This window comes from Pelodiscus sinensis, chromosome 7, assembly GCF_052426305.1.
Source record: "Pelodiscus sinensis isolate ZL-2025 chromosome 7, ASM5242630v1, whole genome shotgun sequence".
In the NCBI taxonomy this organism is placed as follows: domain Eukaryota; kingdom Metazoa; phylum Chordata; order Testudines; family Trionychidae; genus Pelodiscus; species Pelodiscus sinensis.
The window spans coordinates 14935123-14958802 of NC_143058.1; the positions used below are offsets into that span (position 1 = coordinate 14935123).

Below are 23680 nucleotides of genomic sequence, written 5' to 3' on the forward strand. Positions count from 1 at the left end.
CCAGAGTGTGATTTGCTGCCTTCCTAAACTGTCAGGGAATCTCAAGGATCACTGTCCATCCACAGACCAGTCATTGAGAAACAGCTCTAAGAAATGTCCCCAAGCTTCCTATTCAATAAAGTTTCTCCACAGCAACAAGAAAGACATTTGCAGCAGCTGCTTCTCTTTACCCTTACTCCATCTAGAAAAGAGAAAAAATCCCCAAGCAAATCTTTCTATAACCGAAGAAGGGGGAATGAGAAAGTCCATGAAGCCTGGACCTTTTCTATATCCAATCTCAATCTATTTTATCTGGAAGCTGCTACGCCTGGCAGCAGCACAGAATGGATAGGTCATTTATGTTTGTACCATGTTCAGAACAATGGGGTCCTGGCCTCTGGGAACTATCATAACAAAATAATAGCAGTCATACAGACAGACAACCTGCTCAACACATCAGCTATGAAAAAGCTTCAGGCCAAAACAGAGCTGGAAAACAAAATGGGGACGGCTGGCTAAAAAAGCCTCTCTCCAAAAGATCTTCAATGTTTGATGGGGTAAAGAAATTGAAGGAAAAAAGAAAGATTGAATCCACAAAGCATACAGCAGAAATGCCATCTGACTTCCAGACACAGAACTCTGGATCACCACCAAACCTGTACATTGGTAAAAAATCACATTGAAAGCTCAGGGTTTAACTTGCCCATGAGAGCGGACCTCAGCAGTGGGTTTGGGCTGGTGAGACCAGACCTGAAAAAAGTCCCTGTTAGATCCCAATAGACAATTTCCAGCTTCCATTCACAAACTTTTGGAAGACCAGTAACATTTATTTGCATATAAACAAATGATGAATATGCAAATAAATTGTTTCTGGTCCTCCCAAAGCCCTCAGTGCCAACTTTAGCAAAGCTTTTGATACGTCCTTGGGGTCATCTCATGGCGCAGCCCCGACAGGACTCCCAATGTCACGGGCTTGAGTGGCAGCTGCTGATGAGACAGGAGCAGGCCCGGTCGACTGCCCTAGGCGGTTTCCCAACCCCAACCCCAAGGTATCTTCTTCACCCACGTTTGGGACAGGTAAGGTTAGAAGGCCTCTCTCAGGCCTACTGAGTGACTCGGCTTGTATGGGCCCTGGAGGTCGGGTGAGTAGCCCCATGTCCTCTCCCCCAGTTGCGCCTGCATTCGTGGGTGAAACCGCGGGCCACACCCTGCCCCGGGGTGTGTCGCTGGCCCTATCTGTCGGGCGAGTTGTTCTGCTCCCCCCTCCTGGCCCCAGTCCCGGCTGGCGCAGGCTCCCCCAGCTGCATTGGTGAGCACAGCGCATGGCCTTCTCCCTGGTCCTAGTGCCTGCCAGATCTAGCGCAGCTGCCCAGGAGCATGCCCAGGAGAGACGCCACTGCAGTGGGCTCTCCCCCAAGAATCATGTGCGAAATTTTTTCTGAGGAGCGGTATTTTTTTTTCTAAGGACCGGTCCTGGGCCACGAACCACACTTTGGGAAACACTGCTCTAGCCCCACAAAGGGTTGCGGGGGGGGGGGGGGAGGTGGCTGGAGTGCCAATGCAGGCTCTCCAATGCTGAAAGTGGGGAGCCCAGAGCCTTGAGGGCTGGATCCAGGCAAGACAAGGGCCGCATCCAGTCCCAGGGCCTTAGGTTCCCCATTCCTGAGCTAAAGACTTTGAGAACCTGCAGGAATGTATTTAAGATCTGCCATAGTGTTCTGGACCATTGATTCATCTAGTGCAGTATTCTAGCTCCAAAAACAAACAGTACTAGAGATTTCTAAGAAATGTGCAAACCTCCCCTGTTAAGTACAATTATGAAACAACTTTCCTATGGGAGAAGGGTGGAGTTTTTCCCCTAACTCCATGCAACTGTTTGGCATGACTTAGCATGAGGTAGCATTGCCAATTTTGGTTGGACATATTCCTGTAGGTTTCATCACATAACAAAGTCATTAATTATAGATTAACCTTTAATTCCTGGATACTTTAGAACACTTCTGGAGGTTTAGCAATCCTGGCATGAGGGCTCTTCCATTGGACATTTACCCTGCATAGTGTAACTAGGGATATTCCTGCTATGCATTTGTCTAATCTTTAATTTTATATGCCCTTTTTTTCTACACTACCCAGTGCCAATGAGTTACAAAGTGTATTATTTGACAAATAGGTTTTTAAAATAATTTCTATCACACTACAGCTTGGACCTTCTTGGTCCAGCATCCTTGATAGCTGGCTGGTCCTGAACGAGGGGATTTGCAGGACATGAGTAGGTCCCGTCATTGGCCTCCCTGCCTGCTGACCCTCCCTACGTCTGGCTGTGACGCTGCACCTGATCTCCTTGTCCCCATGCTCGGGCTCCAGACCTGGACTTGCTGCTGCTGGGCTCCAGCCCCAGCCTCCCTGCCATCAGCCTTGCCAGGGCTCCCCAGAGGCTCCCCTTGGCGGGGCTCCCCTTGGCGGTCACAGCTCCCCACCGCACTACCAGACCTGCTGCTGCTGGGGCCACAGCTCCCAGCTGCGTGGTTGGACCACAGCACCACTGGACCCCGCTACCACACTCCTGGCCTTGCCACTAGACCTCCCTATCCATGGGCTCTGTGGTCCAGCAACATCCGTGGTCCTGGCGGACCAGGGATGTTGGCGGACCAGAGAGTTCTGGCTTAGGGAGGTACAGCCTGTAGTAGCCAGAAGCCCTGATCTGGGACCCAACTGGCTAAGCACTATCATACAAAGGCCTCCCCTTCTCCAAAGCGTTTATAATCTCTACACCTGTCGAGACAATAGATGGGTCTGGAAAAATACAAGAAAGGCAACGAAACCATTCAGTTTATATTAATAAATAAAAGCATCGATAAGCTAACTGCCTAGTTATCATGTTGTGATTTCTAAGCATCAAAGAAGAGGTGAGTTTTATGGAAGAACCAGAGAGAGGAAGTGTACTGCCTGACAATTTAATTGGTTTCAATTCCTTGCTACCGCACTGAGAAGAGCTAAAGAAATGCCCAAGTGATATTCATTACTGAAAATAGCTCCATCATACCACATCCTACCTGTCTACTCTCTAATCTAAATAATAACACCACATTTAGTATCCCCTACTTTAGATGTTTATATGGATATCATCATCCAGAAGAGTGTTCGATCTCGAGATGAACCCTTAATCTTCAGTCCATGAACTGCTAGTGCTCAAGTGTTCATAAAAAGCTTCATCTAGTAGTTATTCCATAACAGCCTACAGAAACACAGGAAATGTCATTCTGGTTCAGACCCAAGGTCCACCTAGTCCAGTGTATTGTCTCTGAGAGTGGCCAGCACCAGGTACTGAACAGGCAGCGATAAGAAAGCTGGAGCAAGCAGATATGGGAAAAATCTGCCCCCACAGCATCTCTCTGTCTAATCCCTAACAGTTAAAGATTGATGTGCACCATGCAGCTTCATATCCCTTCTAAAAAATGTTGTTAGCATTGCCTATTATAACAGGGAAATGTGAGGTAATTTCTATGATCAGCTGTGAATTAATTAAATACCACTATTTGTTTTCATTGATTGCAATTCTCTTGACCTCTTCTACTTCTATTCTTTTTGCGATGAAGTACCCAAAACAGAACACAACTATTCAGGGTGAAACATAATAGTGTCTCTCTGCCTTAGTGCATCTAAGACCATTTACTTTTCTTTTTTCCTTCAGAAATTTTTATCTGGACTGTCCATCTATCTCTCTTTCCATCCATGTGTATATTAATATCTCATACTGAAACTTCAAATGTGCACTAGAGAATTATAGAAATATAGAACTAATAAGGACCTCAAGAAGTCATCAAGTCCAGCCCCCTCCATATCTGTGTACAGCCAAAGTTATATAGGTACTCTAGAATTGCTAAGGGCATAGCTTTGATGCTACTCAACATCTTAGCCTTGATGATCTCATTAACTAACGATGCATTACTTAACTAGCATTGCCACCTCAGTGTTAACCCCACCCAGTTCAGATGACCGGTAAATACATTATACAACACAGGCCCTGTACGGGATTCCTGGGACACTCCACAAATAACCTCTTTTCTATGTATCAATGATCATTTATTCCTAAATTTCTATTTTCTGTTTTACCCAATTTTATCTTAAACTGCTGATTTTGTAAATCGTGTCCCGTCCAACCCTGGTATTACCCTACCTGCTTTCAAATTAAAAAATGTGAGAATTTTAAAGGCTGTCCAATACCCAAGTTTTCTTATAATCACTGTTGATATAAAGTACGCTTCTTATTTAGTAATCCTGATCTTAATCTATTAATTTTAAACAGGGACACTGCAAAGCCATCACGCCAGCTCTCCAGCTAAAATTAGCACATGAAATACCTGTAGAGATGATTCGGTATAATTATGAAAATAAACCTGTCAAACAAGATTGTACTTATATTTAATACATATTTTGCTTTTAACAGCAGAAGTAAACAGCATAGACCTTACAATTCATAGTTAGTGAAGAGTTTATAGTGCTTATAAAGTTGTATCTAAAATATACCTTCTTCATTCTATACTGAACATCTTGAAGACAGTCTAATATTATAATTACACATTATACAATAGCAGCATGTTCACACTACTATAGTTAAGGCTGTGTCAGCATTCTCATTATTAACCTCTTTTTTCAGGTTCTGAGTATTACAGCCATAAAATTATAATGCAGTTTGAAAATTTGGCATATAAGGTTTTCACCTGGCAGCAATTTATTTTAGTCAAATAAGAATTAAGAAAAACAACATCTATAAAATAAAGGAGACCACCCAAGTGCATTTTGCACAATTAGCTGAAAGTTTCAAAAACGCAATTTGGAAAGAAGCTAGCTGACAGTATATTCCAATCATTTTTAAATGAATGATTTTAAAATGTGCAAAGTGGGTGCTATCAACGAACAATTACCACACTTCCCAAGGATTTTTACTATACATTTGTATATGCATGTTCTGTTCTCTAAAGGTATGTAAACCAATATATAAAAGAACGTATTACCAAGCAAATAACAAGAAATTACTTATCTTCAGTTTTATACACACAGTGGTCACCATTAAAGCCCTGGAATCTGAGGTACCACATTATTTCTCTATAGCTACTGTAAAAATTATGATCAGTATCTCAGCTTTTATGCCAATCATTTACTTTTTATGAAGACAACCATGTTGAAGATCTGATTGGGCAGTCCTTGCTTATATCATCATCCAACTAAAGCCACTTGCATGAGTAAGGAATGCAGATCAGGCCAAATGAAACATACTTTTAAAAAATATATCAACAAGTCCCTTGTGAAATTGAAGATGGAATTACAACTTCATTTATCTAGCATTAGTTATTATGACCCTGTGCAGAAGAAATACCCCTGAACAGGAATACACTTAATCATGTGCTTATCATTAGCTTAATGGAAAGGACGTTCTTAACTGTTTTCCTGAATTATGGCCAAATTGTGAAAATGTGCATGGGGCACTAAAATGTCATGGTGCTATAAACCACTGAAACTGTGGAGTTGCTGAACTGACATCTCCAAATATCAGTTTTTTATTTAAAAATGTTAAAAGCTTTGTTCATGCAAAAGTTTTTCCTTCTGGTAACCCTTCGTTTTGTTACATAGAGGCATTTAACTGCACATGTTATAGACTTCAGACATAAAAACACAAGACTCAAAAAAACCCCTGTCTATATCAGGTTTCATGTACTATACATACATAGACATTATTATTTATTAAAACAAGTATTTGTTCTTTGGACCAACTTCAACCTCTTTATGGGACTGTAACGTGTTTTAAAAAACTTTCAAGGAAGATTAAAATATTAATCATTCAAATTAAACAAAAGAGCTTGTTTAAACAACATCAAGAAAGTGATGGAAGTGAAAAAGAGGAAGTTTCAGGGCAAATTCACTGATGGTATGGTCAGGCAAAACTCAACTTAAATCAATCAGGGGAGAAAGAGGGAGATGCCTATTTGCAGCAAAGGTGTCTTTACCCTATAATCTCAAGGGAGAAATGCAAAGCCGAATAAAAAGGGGGGTGGGGAGGATTGGGTGTTAGCCCCAAACTATGGGCCAGATTCCAACACACATACTGACAGGAGAAGTGGTTAGTGCAATAAAGTAGGTCTTGGAAGATCTGGGATCAAGTCCCTGCTTTGCCACAGATTTCCCGTGTGACCTTGGGCAAGACATTTAGCCTCTGTGCCTAAGTTCCGCAACTATAAAATGTGACTTATGGTGCTTTCCTATCTCCCAGAGGGGGGAGTAGGAATGAACACCTTAAAGAGTTTGAGGCACTCAGATATCATACGAATGGGGCCATACGGGTACCTAAAACAGTACAACCCTACACCCCCACTAGTCCCACGGACTTCAACCAGACTAATGCAGAGAAAGGTTTTACTCAACATGACTAGTAGTGTCAGAATCTAGGCCTAGGAGATAGCTGTCTTCATGAATCAGTAGCAAGGTGAGAAGACACATTCTGAAATTAGTCTTCAATTTCCTTTTTCATTTTTCTGAAGATTTTTCAGCATCAGGAAAGTTTCCATTTCCAAGCTCACTAGAGATTTCCTAATAATGTATCATTTTGAGACAGATACAAGGGGAAAGAAAGATGGTGTGGGGGGGGGGGGCAGTCCAGATAGTCCTATATAAGTTTTTCCCACATTTGACAATTGTTTTTTAAAAAGCGATTTAGCACATTTTGGGGCTTAACTTGGTTTCCTTATTGATATCACAGGTCACCTGTAACTCATGTTGGTACGTAAGACAATAAATATAACTAGCTACTAGCATGGGTTACAATATCTTCAGTCTTAATTCTGAATGCTCTGGCTTTTCCTAAAATATCAAAAACTTCAATTCCTCAAATTGCCAGAGAAACTGAAGCAGAATTTTCAGCTACACTACAGTAACTCCAAGGTCAGTTTGGCACTGTAATATTGTGGAAAAAGATGGTAAACCTATTTTAGATTGGCAAAAAAACTGAATCTTGTCTATGAACGAATATTGTCAAAACTATTGCATACAAATGTTACTTCACAGTAATAGGACACCAAGGTTTCTAACTAACTTACAGAAGCAGCAATCACAGATTGCAGTAAAGTGTACCATTCAAAGGGGGAAAAACTGCATTTTGGCAATTTTACAGTCAAAATGTTCCTTATAGCATGTTCTTCCAACAGTTGTCTGTCATATTTTCCTGTATAAAAGATGCATTTTGCTTTTCCTTAGTCCTGGTGAGATTTTTCTGCAATGACTTTGCATTCATACTGCAAAACAACCAAAGAAAGCGAAAATTATTTGAGAACAAGGATTTATAGACTTAAGTTCTGACTGAGTTAGGTAGCCGTGAAAAAGAAGGATTTACATCGTTACTGACACAACAGCTCTGTCCGCATTTTCTCCCCAATCAATTAAGGCCCCAACACTCTGATGCTTTTTAAGGTATCCTAACCAACTAGAGTTCTGTAGTAAGCATTTTGTGCACAATTGACGCACAAAATGGTAGCATTCTGGGCCTCCTGGCAGAGCAAGAAAGAACCTAACTATATTAGCTATTGACTTAGAGCTTGTCCTGCTTTTTTCCCCTCAAACATGGTTTCTTATATAGGCCTTGACCTGCAGGGGCTTGGGGTTTGTGCATATACAGAATGAAGTGAAAGCAATGAAATGGGAAACTCTTTAGGATATGTAGGGCACTCAGCAGCACACAGAACTGCTGGGGGCAGGAACATGCTGACCAGATTGAAAAGCATTGCTTCTGGACTCCCAGCTTAGCCCACATTTGCAATTTGAAAACCTGGTTGGTGTTAGGAAAAAGTGGCTTGCACAACAACATTTAAAATGCCAAATAGTTTCTTAAACCAGACAATACAAGCTCAGTACAAAAAAAAAAAAATCTCACACACCACACACACACCAAAACCACTAACTTACCATTGCCAGCTGCCTACCAATGTTCCCCACAGTAATGCCACCAGCAAAAAATATACATGGTAACCAGGAACGAACATAAAGGAAATCTGGAGACGTATATCTAGAAAAGAATACAGGTTTGGGTATTGTCCGTTTACTGCCATCACCAAATTATCCCAACACAGTCTTATCTTCAAAAAAACCTTACACTTTTAAAGTTAAACACACAGAGAAAGACACTGAGAAATCTGGATATGGAACTAGATTAACCTACTGATACACAAACTTAAAGAAAGTTTGATTTGTTACTGCTAATATCAAATTTACTACCCATCCATTCATTTATTCTAATATCCTTTCTCCGTTTGATCCAGTCTGTTTTGCTGTAGGTTTTGTATCAGTTTTACAACACCAAACCAAAATCTCAGTCTTAAACACATATAATACTCACATGAATAGTCCAATTAAAGTAAAGTTATACATATATTTAAGTGTCAGCAAGTTCAGGGTTCAAGTGAATTCAGATCTTTCTTTAATATTTTTGTTCAACATTAGCACCACTTAACTATAAGAAAAATGCTTTAAAAAGACTTACTGGTAAACCCCATTGTAGACCAGAAACTGTGATACCAAGGTGGCCAGAAAAGCAATTCCTATTCCAAGCCCAAAGCCACTTCGTGATCTATCAAAGGTCCACCATAGTCCAATTGAAAGTGCAGCTAGTGTAAGAGATAGCTGTATGTTGTTGGCAAAATCCACCTTCTAAAGTCATTTGTTAAGGATTAGTTTTAAAGTGCCAACTTCGAGAAGATCAGTTCTCTTTACGTTGTTAACTAAAATTTGACCTGAGAAATAACATACTCCAACATAACAAACAAACATCATCTTCTAGCTCTTGCATAAACACAGCTCTCACCATTTAATACAACTAAATGATAGAGGGATACTACAATAATAATTTAAAAGGATTATTTTCTCTCTGTCAAGAAGAGTATTGACTTAAAATATTATTTTGTTTAGGCTATTTGTAAACACACAATGTTGTCTCAGTACAAAGTGAGACAGCTATTAAGAATACCAGTCTGTCAGATTTAGTGTAAAAATATTAGATGAAGTAGTATCAAAAGAACATTCCAGCCTCGTCAATTACTCTTTTAATAATCTGTGGTTTAAGCCTTAAATCCAGTATTCAATTGCCAATGTGCCCTACATATTATGCTGAAGTCTACTGAAATAAGGTCATCTGGAAAAAACAAAAGCTATTTAATATCAATCACTCATACATGCTTTTAATTAGCATAGTATTTTGATCCAATTAAAAACATTTATTCAGAAACTTGTTTGCTTTTCAAAAAACAACTATAGCAATGCAAAATGTGAATACACAGCATCAACAAAATACTCATGTGAGTCAAAGTGGAAGATCAGTTACATCAACTTTAAATACAATAAATTAATAATGTGCACTTTTGCAGCACTTTATCCTCTTCAAAGTGTTTCAAAAATATTAACTAATTCATCTTCACAATAAGAAAGTACCATTAAAGAGATAATGTTAACATTCATAAGGATAACTTCAATTTAGGGGATGACAAATTTATAGATAAAACCACAGGAATCCACTGGCCTGGGGGAAGATCTAGTGGAATAGTCTAACAGGAAACAGGGTAAACTGGATGGTAGCAGAGAGAGAATGGCAAACACAAGAACACCATGACCAAAGTCAGCTCAAATCTGGGAAAGTCTAAGGGCTTGTCTTCACTACATGGAAGATTGCCACTGCTGAGATCGATCTTCTGGAGTTCAATTTAGTGAGTCTACTTAAGACTTGCTAAATCAAACTCAGAGGGTGACCCAACTGGCATCCAGTAGTCCTCCTTTTGTGAGGAGAAAGGGAAGCTGCCAAGCTTGGCTTAAGGTAAGCCAACTCCAGCTCATGTAGCTGGAGTTGAGTACCTTAAGCCGAGCTGCCGTGTCTAGTGTAGATCTAGTCTAAGACCCTAATTCTGCTATTAGAATATGATATGAACTGAAGCTCCTGCTTTTCAGGAAGCCACCTAGAACAAAATAGTGTTCTATTTATATCATCTATAGACGATACTGACCATGCTGAATGGCTGATTGTGAACTGCAGAGGTGTTTGCTGAGAGTAATCAGACTGGTGGGAAGTTTGCCACTCACATTTTCAAGAAACTTGTTTGAATTTCTGCCCTTTATCTAAATGTGCCCACTGTCAGGGGATGCTCAGGAGTTGAAGGCAAATATATATGGAGAGATACCATCTCATAGAACTGGAAGGGACCTTGAGAGCTCATCCAGTCCAGTCCTCTGCCCTCACCACAGGACCAAGTACCATCCCTGACGGATTTGCCCCAGATCCCTAAATGGCCCCCTCAAGGATTGAACTCAAAACCCTGGGTGTAGCAGGCCAATGCTCAAACCACTGAGCTCTCCCTCCCAATATGAGACCATACTGATTCTTCTTTGACTATAGGAATACCAAATCCTGCAAGGGGGAGATTAACCAGACCCTAGATTTGATGTCTCCAACATTAATGGGCACACAGGTAAGACTGCAGGAAAGAACAACATGCATCCAAAGTTCAGGCCACTTGAATGGGAATACAGCCCATTTTCCATGGCTTTCTTTGTATCTCATTTCATCCATTGTCCCTCTTCTGGTTCTCCTTCAGCTGCAAAGGAGACACCCTACACCACATGGCCAGAGAGTTTGCATCACACCACCAGCAATTCTCTGCAGGTAACAGTCTGGTACCTGTTGCTACAGATGAAAGAATGAGCCTTCTATGATGTTGAATTCTCCTTTTCAATACCCATATTTGAGTCTGGGTTTGGTAGACAATTGTTTTAACTTAGACAGAAGGAGACTGTGACACAAAACACAACTGCTCACATGGTTGCCAGTGAAACATCACAGCCCATTTTAAAGCTATGTTTTTGTCTAATGTCACAGCTCCTTCCTCTAGGGCTGGTGCTAGTCTAGTGTAAAGGTGTACATGATTTTTTGAGAATTTAGCAGGAAAACGATGTACTGCCCATCATACCACATTGACTCACTCACTTCTCTCCTTTCTTTATATTCTAAGGCAAGTCACTTAGCTTATTTGTATTTCAGTCCCGTCTGTAAAATACGGATAACAACACTTATTCACTTTCATACAATGCTTTGAGATCCAGATAGCAAATGCCAAGTATTTTTTCCTACCAATTTTTCCCATGCTTAGCAAAGTGCACACTCTTCATTGATGATGATGCACATGTGACATTTGCTCTCCTAATTTGTTCCTGCAAACTTCATTACCACACAGAAGGATACAGCGCTAGCATGATTTATACCCACAAAGACTGCTACACAACGCATTACACTGGACCATTCTCTCTTAAATTTATGTGGCTCTCCCAGATGTCTGTCCATGCAGGGATACAATAACCCAATCACAGCTGTGGAAACATGAAAGAAAAATTAACAATTAAAAGCATCTGCAATATTTAGCTGCACAAGAGACAGTCTAGACCCAGACGGTTTTGAAATAATAAAAATTATATTTTTTAAACTGTTAATATCTGAAAATAAAAACAAAAAAATAAGGCATAAGTTATTATTAAAAATTTGCCTTAAAATTCAATGAAAACAGCTATTTGTTTGTAATTTAAAATTTCCCCTATAGCATCTTCAGCTAGCGCTGCGCTTGTGCATAATACCAGGAAGAGGTAAAAATAAATTAAAAGTGGCATTTTCTAAACCTTGTCAATATTTTCTTTTAAACACTCACTATACTCTAGTTCCATGTGTAAAGACAATTGCCACCCCAGCTGAGACACATCAGTGAAAATGCTGTTTAGTGTTACATTGTTTTAATACGTAAGAAGCAGGGTTCAGGAGTTGCTTTGATTTTTAACACCTTATGGTCTGGAGGTATGTTGGATGCATCTCACAGGAGATGTTTTCTATCTGCCAGACAGGAACTGGGTTAAAAAAATAAGGGTTTAAAAAATAAACGAAAAATCACCATTGAAGCAGCATCAGCAATTGCCACATGACCAACATTCTAGCTGAGTGTGTGGAGCCCAATCGATAGCAAACCATGACAGATGAAAAAATGCCTGCAAATAGCACGGATGGATGGCAATGAAAGATCTCTCTTCATTTGTGTCTTTAGGAGTAAATTATGTCTACTGCCTGTCATTCAAAGAATTACAAATATTGTGGTTTTGCATATCTGTTCACTGGGGATGATGGAATGGGAGAGGACATACCCCAAAGACATATTCATGACAATTATGTTTTGTATGTATGGGTAGCAGAACACCATGTAAATTATCCAAGCAGTTGAGTAGGTTGCAATCTTTGTTCCCTCAGGTAGCATTTGAGTACCAGACAACAGTTAGAGAGGAAGAATTGTGAAATTTCTTACAGAGAGCCACTGTAGCATTTATGGCCAGAGGAAACTGACTAAGTAGCAAGAACACGCAATCTTGTAGTCAATTTCAACATAGAAGCTCAGCTTTTCACCTCAAGACTGTGACAAAGCTTGAAGCTTAGAATTTCCTAGTAAACAGTTTGTACATATGTAATGTTCTTAATTGCATGCTAGGAGGCTGCCACTGGTACAAGTGGGACATTGTCATTTCAACCCCCAGAACAAATCCTTTACATAGAAACAACCCTAGTAGACTGTGCACTGAAAACAGTGTAGGAGTATGTTGTGTAACTGTATGAGAATAATAGGCATATTGCTGATCCTCTAAATCTTTTCAGAGTCTCTTTCTCCTCTCCTCTTGGAGGCCTCATGGACACAATATGTCCATCTTACTAACAGAATTATACAGAACTACCTCCCTGTATTCTCTTTTAAAAAACAAACACGTCATTCTTACCGTAAAAAAATACTTAATAGATATGTTTTGGTAGCAAGCCCTGCTACAAATAAGAAAGAAAAAATCCTACGAGATGGTCAAATCAAACTGCTCATCAGTAAATCAAACCCCTCATGAGTTCTATGTCAAGACAACCAATTTAATCATAAAAAATATATGCAGTAAATACAAGGTACCATAGGAGCAAGGTTAGAGAATAAGAGCTATGTTAGACAGGCAACTTATATTCAACAAGTAAGTAACTGTGACCAAAATATTCCAAGTTCAAACAGAATAAAACTGACATACTGAGACAGCTACTTGGACATTTTCCTCTCAAATCAGGCTTCTGTATATCTGTAGTGAAATGATTTGACATCATACCAAAATAAAGTAATTAGATAAAAGACTAGGCTTAAACATTACCTTTAGCAAAATTCTGATGCCAGAGTTGCCCAACAGACCAAAGGTAAGTTTACTAATTTGCATTACACTTGAACCTCTTTTATCTGGCAACCTTGGGAAATTGGATTTTTCTGCACCATGAGTGTTTGCCATAATGAAAGGCACTGGGGGTGGGGCTGTGGGGTCTGGAAGAGGGAGGGTGCAGGAGCATGTTGGGAGTGGCGGGTGGGATTTCAGAGGGATTCTAGACCAGCAATCCACTGCACCACTGTTCCCCAATCCAGGAAGTGACGGGGAGAGGTAGCATGCAGAGTTGATTCCTCGTCTTCTGCCAGGGTCCGAATCACGGAAACCCAAATTATGGACGATCAAGAATACTATTCTCCAAATAAGCAAATCAAGTTCAAGGAAAATGTTGTCTTTAAATTAAAACATCCACTTTTAATAGAATTCCCCCACCCAGCTGCTCAGAATAATCCACTGGTAACATGTAATATGACCCATAGGAGAGGTCTTACACTGTGCTCTGAAGCCCAAACTCTGTCAGACTTTTAAGGGGATCAGATTTCAGAGGACATTTATTGCTAACACTGTCCCACCCACAAGAGGAAAGGAGCGCCTTGTGCCTATGTCTCCTGATGTTATTGAGGGACAACTGGGTTCCAGACCACGTGGAGCTTTACAGAGCTAAACCTGCACTGTGACCTGCACTCAGAAGCAAACAGAGAGCTGGGGGAAAAAATGGCATATTCTCATTACATCTTACACCAGAAAAGGCAAAGCTACTCCATGCTGCAAAATCTGAGATTTCCAGATTCTTTTCCAGAGTTGCCCACAAAGGGCATGTCTGTAATCTAGCCTCAAGGTTACAATCATATGAATTTATATGGCTTGCCAAACTCTGGTTTCCTAATCCCGAAGGCAGAACATAATCTTCTGACTCAGGAATCAGCACAGCAGGCCTCAAACTAGATAGTAGCTAGTTCTGCCTCGGTGCAGGGGATTGGACTAGACCTACCGAGGTCCTTTCCAGTCCTATATTGCTACAATTCTATGATTCACACTACAATATCTGGTCTTTCAGGAGTAGGGAAGGAGGAAAGAGATAGATGGGAAAGGTAGCAGAATTTGATCCAAAATCTTCCACATTTTTCTATTAATGAAGGATTTTTAATTTCCCACTCCCCACCCTGCTTCACAAAACAGACAGATGGCACCTTCTGACATTACCTGAAGCTGTACCACAGCAAGGCGGTACCCACCAAGCCGAAGAGAAGATGCTTGTGATCACATCAGGCGGAAAGAGAGTGACATTCCTCTGAATCTGTAGCAAGTTTAATACTAACGCAAGAAACACACCAATAAAAAATAGCACGATTCCACGAATCACCAAGTTCATGCCATGACTGGTTACAGATGAAATGTATGGACCACACTTTTTTGGTATAGTTGATGCTGAATTGCTTTCTGCCATGATGTGTTAGGCGAGATCCACCAGTGTGATTGGAGAAGATTCACTTGCAGTCAGTATTTTAATTTAGGACGTATCCCAAATCCTGTGAAAATAACAGACAAGGCTGAAAAAATGCATTTTAAAAGAAAGTGTACGTTAATCTGTAAAAAAATAAATAAATAGTCAAACTTTCTGAATTTGCAGAAAATATAATTTACCTTATGAAAAAGCCAAACTCTGAAGAACTATGGGTAGTAATTCCATGCTTTAATAATAAGAATATAGCAGTAGGAATATATATTATCGACCAGCTGATCAGGACAGTGATAATGACTATGAAATGCTAAGGGAAATTAGAGAGGCTATCCAAAAAATCCCTCAATAACAAAGGGGGATTTCAACTATCCCCATACTGACTGGTACCCGTCACCTCAGGACTAGACAGATACAGAGATAAAATTTCTTGATACCTTAAATGACTGCTTCTTGGAGCAGCTAGTTCGGGAACACACAAGTGGAGAGGCAATTCTTGATTTTGTCCTAACTGGATCATAGGATCTGGTCCAAGAAGTAAATATAATTGAACTGCTTGGAAACAGTGACCATAATGTAATAAAAGTTAACATCCCTATGGTGGGAAAAACACCTCAGAAACCCAACACTGTGGCATTTAATTTCAGAAAGGGGGACTACACAAAAATGAGGTTAGATAAACAGAAATTAAAAGGTACAGTGACAAAAATGAAACCCCTGCAAGCTGCATGGAAACTTTTCAAAGACACCATAATAGAGGCCCAAATTAAATGTATACCCCAAATTAAAAAACACAGTAAGGGAACCAAAAAAGTGCAACTTTGACTTAACCACCTAGTAAAAGAAGCAGTGAGAGATAAAAAGGCATTGTTTAAAAAGTGGAAGTTAAATCCTAATGAGGAAAATAGAAAGGAGCATAAACCCAGTCAAATAAGTGTAAAAATATAATTTAAAAAGCCAAAACAGAGTTTGAAGAACAGCTAGCCAAACACTCAAAAATAGCAAAATGTTATGTAAGTACCTCAAAAGCAGGAAGCCTTTGAGGCCCCTGGATGATTGAGATGCTAAAGGAGCACTCAAAAGACAATATAAAGCCATTGCAGAGAAACTAAATGAATTCTTTGCTTCAGTCTTCATAGCTGAGGATGTTCGGGAGCTTCCCAAACCTGAGCCATTCTTTTCAGGTGACAAATGTGAAGAATTGTCCCAGATTGAGGTGTCACTAGAGGAGGTTTCGCAACAAATTGATAAACTTAACAATAAACAAGTTGCTGGGACCAGATGGCATTCACCCAAAAGTTTTGAAAGAACTCAAACATGAAATTGCAGAACTATTAACTGCGCTTTGTAGCCTATCCTTTAAATCAGCTTCTGTACCTAATAGCTAGAAGGTAGTTAATGTGATGTCAATATTTAAAAAGGGCTCTAGAGGTGATCCTAACAATTACAGACTGGTAAGTCTAACATCAGTACCAGGCAAATTATTTGAAACTATAGTGAAGAATAAAACTGTCAGACACATAGATGAACATAATCTGTTGGGGAAAAGTCAATATGGTTTCTGTAAAGGGAAAGCATGCCTTATTAATCTGCTAGCATCCTTTAAGGGGGGTCAAACAAACATGTGAACAAGGGGGATCCAGTGGATATAGTGCACTTAGATTTCCAGAAAGCCTTTGACAAGATCCCTCATCAAAGGGGCTTACATAAAGTAAGCTGTCATGGGATAAGAGGGAAGGTCTTTTCATGGACTGATAACTGGTTAAAAGACAGGAAACAACGAGTAGGAATAAATGATCAGTTTTCAGAATGGAGAGAGGTAACAAGTGGTGTACCCCAAGGATCTGTCCTGGGACCAATACTATTCAACTTATTTATAAATGATCTGGAGAAAGGGGTAAGCAGTGAGGTGGCAAAATTTGCAGATGATACTAAAGTGCTTAAGATAGTTAAGAACAAAGCAGACTGTGAAGAGCTTCAAAAAGTTCTCACCAAACTAAGTGGGCAACAAAATGGCAAATTAAATTTAATGCTGATAAATGTAAAATAATTCACATTGGAAAAAATAATCCCAACTATACACACAATAGGATGGGGACTAATTTACCTTTAACTACTCAAGAGAGATCTTGGAGTCATTGTGGATAGTTCTCTGAAAACATCTATTCAATGAGCAGCGGCAGTCAAAAAAGCAAACAGAATGTTACGAATCATTTAAAAAGGGACAGACAATAAGACACAGAATATCTTACTGGCATTGGAAAAGGCTCCGAAAAGGGCAACAAAAATGATTAGGGATTTGAAACGGGTCCCATATGAAGACAGATTAAAAAAACTAGGACTTTTCAGTTTAGAAAAAAAGGAGACTAAGGGGGGAGTGAACATGATAGAGGTAGGGATGTTAAATTTCGTTTAATCAACTAGTCACTGGATTTTGCATATTTTCCATCAACTAGTCGATTAGTTGATACGCAGGGGAGCTGCAGTGGGGTTAGCTTTCGACCCCGGGAGCTAACCCCACTGTGGCTCTGCCTTTTAAATGTATTAAGAGCCTGCTGGCTCTTAATACATTTAAATGGCTGATGTACAGCAGGGGGACCCTGCATGACCTGGGACAGCTGATTCCATGCTGGGTCCCCGTTCACCCTGTGCACCAGCCTCTTAAATGTATTATGAGCCAGAGGCTGAAGCGCAGCAGGGGGGACCCGGTGCGAGCCAGGCCAGCTGATTCCCGGCTCACGCCAGGTCCCCCCCGCTGCCCACATCAGAGTTATCACAGACTCTATTCATGGAGGTTAGGTAAATCAATGGCTATTAGCCAGGATGGGTAGGAATGGCGTCCCTAGCTTCTGTTTGCCAGTGGTGGAAGAGGATGACAGGAGAGGGATCACATGTTTACCTTTTCTGTTCATTCCCTCTGAGGCATCCGCAATTGGCCACTGTTGGGAAGACAGGATACTGGACTAGATGGACCTTTGGTCTGACTCAGTATGGGCCTTCTTATATCCTTAACTTGCTCTATCTGCAACAGAGCTTTTGCAGGTCTGTCTGCAATAATGCATTAAACAAATAAACATGCTGAAAAAAATAAAGTTATGGCAACAGATTTACATTCTTGGGAAGTGGGGGAGGGGGAAAACAAACACAAGAAAAAGTGGGATGGCATGGTTTAGGGTGATGTGAGACCATATGGAGCAAGAATAGAGTCTGTGATGACTCTCATGTAGAAGACAACAATCAAGTGGTGCCAGGGTGTAGGTGTCTCAAAAGAGAATAAGACATCTAGTTTCAAGGCAGCTGTGGAGTTACTCACTTCTTTGATCTTCTAAAGAAGCCAGTAAATAAGTCACAATGTGCAAAAGGAAAATGAAATTTGAGAAAAATTTCGTAGGGTAGAGTCAGCAACCTTTATAATAACTAAGAGGAGAAGTGAATATTTGAAAGCTAGAAGGGCACATAACCACATTACACAGAAATTCTCACGAAGCAACAGAGATGTCATTAAACTTGTAACAGCATGTTATGAAAAATGATTCTCGGCTTCAAAACAAAAAGAGCAAAAAGGGAGAGAAATTCCACCTTCCCATCAGGCTCAGAGGACTGCATACATTCCTAGCTCTATACAAACTCTAAATATGAATGGCAGAATTCTTTCCCAACCATATTTTAAAAACTTTCAATCAAAACTATTGGTTTACATGGAGTCAGCATCATACTCATGTAGGACATGGACAGCGTAGCCACTTTGGCACTCTAAAGAAAACAAACACTGTTTTTAAATTTGAAACTGCCAACTGGTGGCAGCTTTTGATATCTGGCACATGGCCACACGGAAAAAGAGAGAAGTAAAAGACTCCTTGTTTCCCCATTCCATTCCTTGATCAGTGGACACATAAGATGTGGTCTAATAGTGCACAGTCACAAAGGCAAGGTGGAGGAGCACAATGTCTGGCAGGGCAGAGAAGAAATTTTGGAGGAACTACAAGCAGCAGAGATATGAAATCTGAGGCTATCTATATTAATACAGGTCAAGCCACAACAAACAATTCCAGAAAGAATCTAATGCACACCATGCTCTCTTCAATGCTGTTGTATACACTACAGCTACACAGAAATCCATACGTTTTGAGAGGGTTACCAGAGAGCCCATATAAAAAAGTATTGCCCTATCCATATAGTACTACTTCCTTGTGGATTTCTTGTGAGGATCAATTTACTCATGTGGACATTCAGAACTTATGGCTATGCTCATGAGTAATTAAGTGAGTAGGCCCAGGTTGTGAGCTTGCAATGCTACCATTAGTGTGGATACAGAGGGTCTACTTTTCTGTCCTCCTGCCTCTTGCATAGACATTTATGCCAGTGATAAAATTACAGCCCTACCAGAGCTGATTCAGCTCTGGTATGAAGATACAGATGATAAATCTCCATTATATCTGTAGTTATCTAGAATGGAGCAGCAATATGATTTAAAATGGCTCAAAGCTTAAATGACTGAGAGACTTCCTTTAAAAATATGAATGTGGCAGTTTCTCTCTGCTGCCACTGCAGTGTCGTGTCACTCTTGCCCCTAAAGAGGAGGAAAGAGGAGAGGAGAGCAAGGTTAATGAGCACACAAAATAAGAGACAGCGAAAGCAGCAGATATCAGAGGGGTAGCCGTGTTAGTCTGAATCTGCATCTGACATGCATCTGACGAAGTGGGTCTTTGCCCACTAAAGCTTATGCTCCTACAATTCAGTTAGTCTATAAGGTGCCACAGGACTCCTCGTCGTGAAAGCAGCAGGTAAGCTGTATCAGATCTGATGAGGGAGATAAGCCATGGACTTCATCACAACCACAGAAATGGCAAATCAGAATATGTCATGGCTTAAATAAGCAAAATAAAAAGCATGATATTGAAGATGAGTGTGTGTCTGTGAGGAGGGGTGGGAGGGACAGCGTGAGCCACTACGTGGATAAGCCACAGGACATCTGGCTTCAACTCTTGGCTCTGCCATTAGCAGGTGAGGTGATTTTGGGCAAGTCACTTCATCTCCCTGAACCTTGATTTCCTTTTCTGTAAAATAGGGCTAGCTAATGATACTGATCTCTTTTGGAAAGTGTTTTGAGACAAAGACTGCGCAAAAAATGTTTGGTATTAGTATGATTAGAGAAAACATACTGGCAGTGGTATGGTTGGAGCTTCATGATGCTAATGTACACAATACTAAAAGAATTCAGCAGACAATGATTTATGAAACAATTGGCAATATTTATCAAGCAATCACTGGCCTTGCCCATGCTAGTAAATTACTTGTTTTACAGCAACAGTGGAGTTGCAGTGGTACAAACTCTGCTGTGGACAAACATTTGTACCACAGAGTCACCTTGACCACTCAGAATAAGGAATGGAATTCACTAGCACACGGGCACCCATGCAGGGTATGAAGATGTTTATAGCAACCAGTGCTTTGTTTTCAAATAGTGACATGGTGTGTCAGTTAAGAGTACCACAGTGGACTCCTGGGTTCTACTCCTGGCTCTGCCATTGATTTGCTGAGAGATTTTAAGGGTAATCAACATACCTCTGCTCCTCAGTTTTCCCACCTACAAATAAGGGACAACTAACCAATATGTATAAAACACAGAGATCCTCCTGTAGACAATGCTGCTTTTGTAATATATTATAAATGTGCCACGGGTACTAATAGTGAAGATTACAATTTCTGAGGAAAGTTGCAGCCAACTCCTTAATGCGGGAAGCATGTGTGCATATATACATACACATTAATTAAAATCAGTTGTATTTTATCCCTTACTTCCCTCCCTGCATGACCAATGCCATCACAATTTACAATTTGACCGTACACTGCTGTGCCGTCATCTCTTGAAAATATATTCAAAGATGGAACAACACAGGAGAGCTACAGAGCTGGTAGCTCTTCGCATGACTGATTCAGCTCCAATTTATCCTTTCCGTGGGACACCGCTTCAACCCAAACTTTTCAGTGAGGGCAGGCTGTGCCACATGACAGCTTTAGGATTCATACTCAATAATCATCATCTGCGATTTTTTTCCTGTCACTGCAACATCTCTAATAGGAAAAGCACCCTGCAACTGCTCCAAAGTTTACCACCTTAACCACCACAGATTTCACTGTCCTGCCCTTACTGGCCTGGCAAGTCTAAGTTGTTTGGAAGGCGACTCTGTGAATCATTATGGATTAATTTGAAAGCTCTCTTTTTTGTAAGTCACTCATGTTCAGTACAGGCAACAGCAATGCAAGTTTCCTCAGGACAGCCTGCTAACATGGCTCTCTGGCACACATTCAGAGATAAGGGAGCAGCTAGATGCTGAGGTATAAGCGTGGGAAGTATGGGTGCGGGGGATGTTGCAGCACCCAGCTTCCCCATGCCTGGGGGCTGGCTCCACTGTCTGCTCCTCCAGCCCTAGGTCCTGGCCTCCAGGAGATATCACCATACTCACGTGCTTTGCTGGCCCTCTGGGATCCTGCTGCCATGGGCTCCGCAAGCCCCCAGGGTCCCACCAGCCCCCGCAAGCCCAGGGTCCCGCAGTCAGCCCAGGGTTCTGCAGCTGCCCTCAGCTGTGGCCCCAGCCTGGGGCAGTGAGGTTGCCAGCTCTCCAGAACAGAACGGACCAGATGCCATTTGCAGCAATGCAGTCCAGTCTCTCCACTCCAGGAGAGTTGGCAACTCCATCTCAACAGGTCTAAAAGGCGGAGAGGAGAGGGCAGCTCAGCACCCCCACCCCGAAAATAGCTGTGTGCCACTGTGCCGAGGTGAATTCAGGCCTTCACGAGCCTGCCAAACATCTGCTCCCAGTGGTGGCTTTTTCCAGAGAGACGCCTGCTGCCCGAGGGCCACCCAACTCATTGCACGTTTGCCACCCGTCCGCTCTCCAGGCCGCAAGGCTGGAGCTCGGAGCAGTCTGAAGCGGGGCATCACGGAAGCCGCTTTCTGCCCTCGGACAGAATTCCTGCTGCAGCCCACGAAGGGCTGGTGGGCCCCGGGGGGCAGCGTCTGACCCTTCCCCAGGCCCGCATGTGGACGTGGCACCCGCTGCCACACGGGACAGAGCCGACTCCTGCCGGGGGGAGTTCGCTCCATGGGATCCCAAAGCTGGGGGGTGCCCCACTGAACGCGGCGCTGGAAGGCACCCCCTCCCGGGCAGGGGGCTTAGCAGCGAGACATGACCAGCCTGGGAGGGGGCGGCTCGGTCCCATCCCCCTGCTGCCCACCGGCACAGCCCCCATCCCGCTCCCCAGCTCTGCCCTTGCCACTCCCCCTGCCCGGCCCCGCCACGGCCCCGGACTCACTCTGCCTCCGCCATCTTCGCCCGCCCCTGCCAGTCTCCGCCTTGCGCAGCCTCCCCGGCGCTCAGCTGGGCTGCGGCGAGCAGCTGACTCGGGGCACCAGCGATTCCGCGGGGCCCGCTCGGCTGCCGCTGAGCTCGGGGCAGCGGGGCTTCCGCGGGGGGGGGGGGGCGTGCAAAGCGCGGCCCCCAGCTGCGCTTCCCCTGGGGTAACGGAGCAGTGTCCGTGGGGGTTGGTCCAAGGGCGGCTGGTGGGGCCAGGGCAGAAGGAGAGAGCGAGGCTCCTGGTAAAAATGCAAAAAGAAAGTGGAGCCTGCAATGTACAGAGAGGTCGGACTTGTCCCCCCGCCCCCCCCCCTCAAGCAGCGGCTGAAAGAAAGAGGCGACGAGGAAAGCGATGCTGAGACAAATGCAAAAAGAAAGAGACGTGCAAAGAATAAAATAAACAGTGCTAAGGGGGAGCGGGAAGCAAGCCAAAAAAGAGGGGAGAACAGTGGGGAAGAAAATCCGGCAGTAAAATGAGACGGGGAAGAATTATTCATCATCATGTCAAATCTTTTTAAAAGTCTGGAAAAAAAAACGAGTGAGGAAGAATGGAAATAAGAAATAATTTGTATCCATGTAAATAAAAAACAGCTGATCCTGACCCTTCAAGCTGCTCTGCAAGTGCTTATCTTTACTCCAATTAATTTATTTTAAACCCACCCTCAGTGACTTCAGTGCAACTGGATTTAAAAGCATGCAGTGTTTTATGCTTGAAAAAGGAACTTCAGTTGCAATCTCTGAATTCTTTTTTCTCCGTTGTATTGCTTTCAATAAAATGCTTCTTTCCTTGTCACTTTCATCTGCATTTTTTTAATTGTGAATTTGTTTGTACATTGACTTCAGTGGGATTATTCCAGATAGGGTTGCCAGATGTCCAGTTTTGAACTGGACGATCCAGTATTTGAGTTTTCTGTTCCAGAAACATATTGAGAAATTATATATATGAGAAAATATAAATGTCCAGTATTTTCGAAATAAGATGTAATGTAGATTGTGATGTAATGTCAAGTGTATTTGATATATTTGTTGAAACCATCTGGCAACCCTAATTCCAGAGTAACAATAAAGATGTGGGTAAGCATTTGCAGGATTGGGACCTATGAAATGGAAAAAAAATGGGGACTGGGAATAAATACTGAAAAAATGAAAACAAGAATCCATACAAAATGGAATAATACTTAAAATGCTGAAAATGTGAAAATGGGAAGAGTATTACAAATGCAAACATACTATAGACTTCTAAAAATGCAGTTAAAAGTGTATAGCAAATAAATATAGGGGAAAATATACAAAAAAGTAAAATTCAATTAATGGACCTGATGGAGTTTCTTTTTAAAATATTGGCCTTTGTTGTTAATCCAGTTCATTCCTAAAGTAGTAGGAAGTGCCAGACTGAGGCACTCTAAAATGTCTTTGCTTTCAGCTTTGTTATTTTGTGCTCAATAAATTTCACTAACAGGAATAAATCATTTGAGGTTAATTTTAAAGAGGGCTTAAAATTGTTGGCCTGAATTGGGCCCTTCTTTTACAAAGATTTGTTCACATACTTAATGTTGTTTAACAGTGTTGTGTTCACTGATTAGAGCAAAATGAACAGAGAATACTAATCCAGGAATCCCATTTTTATCACTAATTTGTAGAC

General features: G+C 41.6%; 1 protein-coding gene across 4 annotated transcripts; it reads right to left on the minus strand.

The window, feature by feature from the left end:
• Nucleotides 1–4384: 4384 nt before the first annotated feature.
• INSIG2 (insulin induced gene 2) lies at nucleotides 4385–22333 on the minus strand. 4 transcript variants are annotated; one of them, XM_006137624.3, is made up of 7 exons: nucleotides 21998–22333; nucleotides 17580–17728; nucleotides 14425–14750; nucleotides 11249–11373; nucleotides 8507–8673; nucleotides 7933–8032; nucleotides 4385–7265 (listed from the first exon to the last, which is right to left on the minus strand). In XM_006137624.3, the coding sequence occupies exons 3-7, from the start codon at nucleotides 14666–14668 to the stop codon at nucleotides 7224–7226; spliced, it is 678 nt and encodes a 225-aa protein (XP_006137686.1). In that variant the 5' UTR covers nucleotides 14669–14750; nucleotides 17580–17728; nucleotides 21998–22333; the 3' UTR covers nucleotides 4385–7223. The 4 variants fall into 4 exon arrangements, with proteins under 4 accessions (XP_006137686.1, XP_006137685.1, XP_075789355.1 ...); XM_006137623.4 differs by lacking the exon at nucleotides 17580–17728 and having other exon boundaries at nucleotides 21998–22332; XM_075933240.2 differs by lacking the exons at nucleotides 17580–17728; nucleotides 21998–22333 and adding an exon at nucleotides 15118–15205.
• Nucleotides 22334–23680: the final 1347 nt, after the last annotated feature.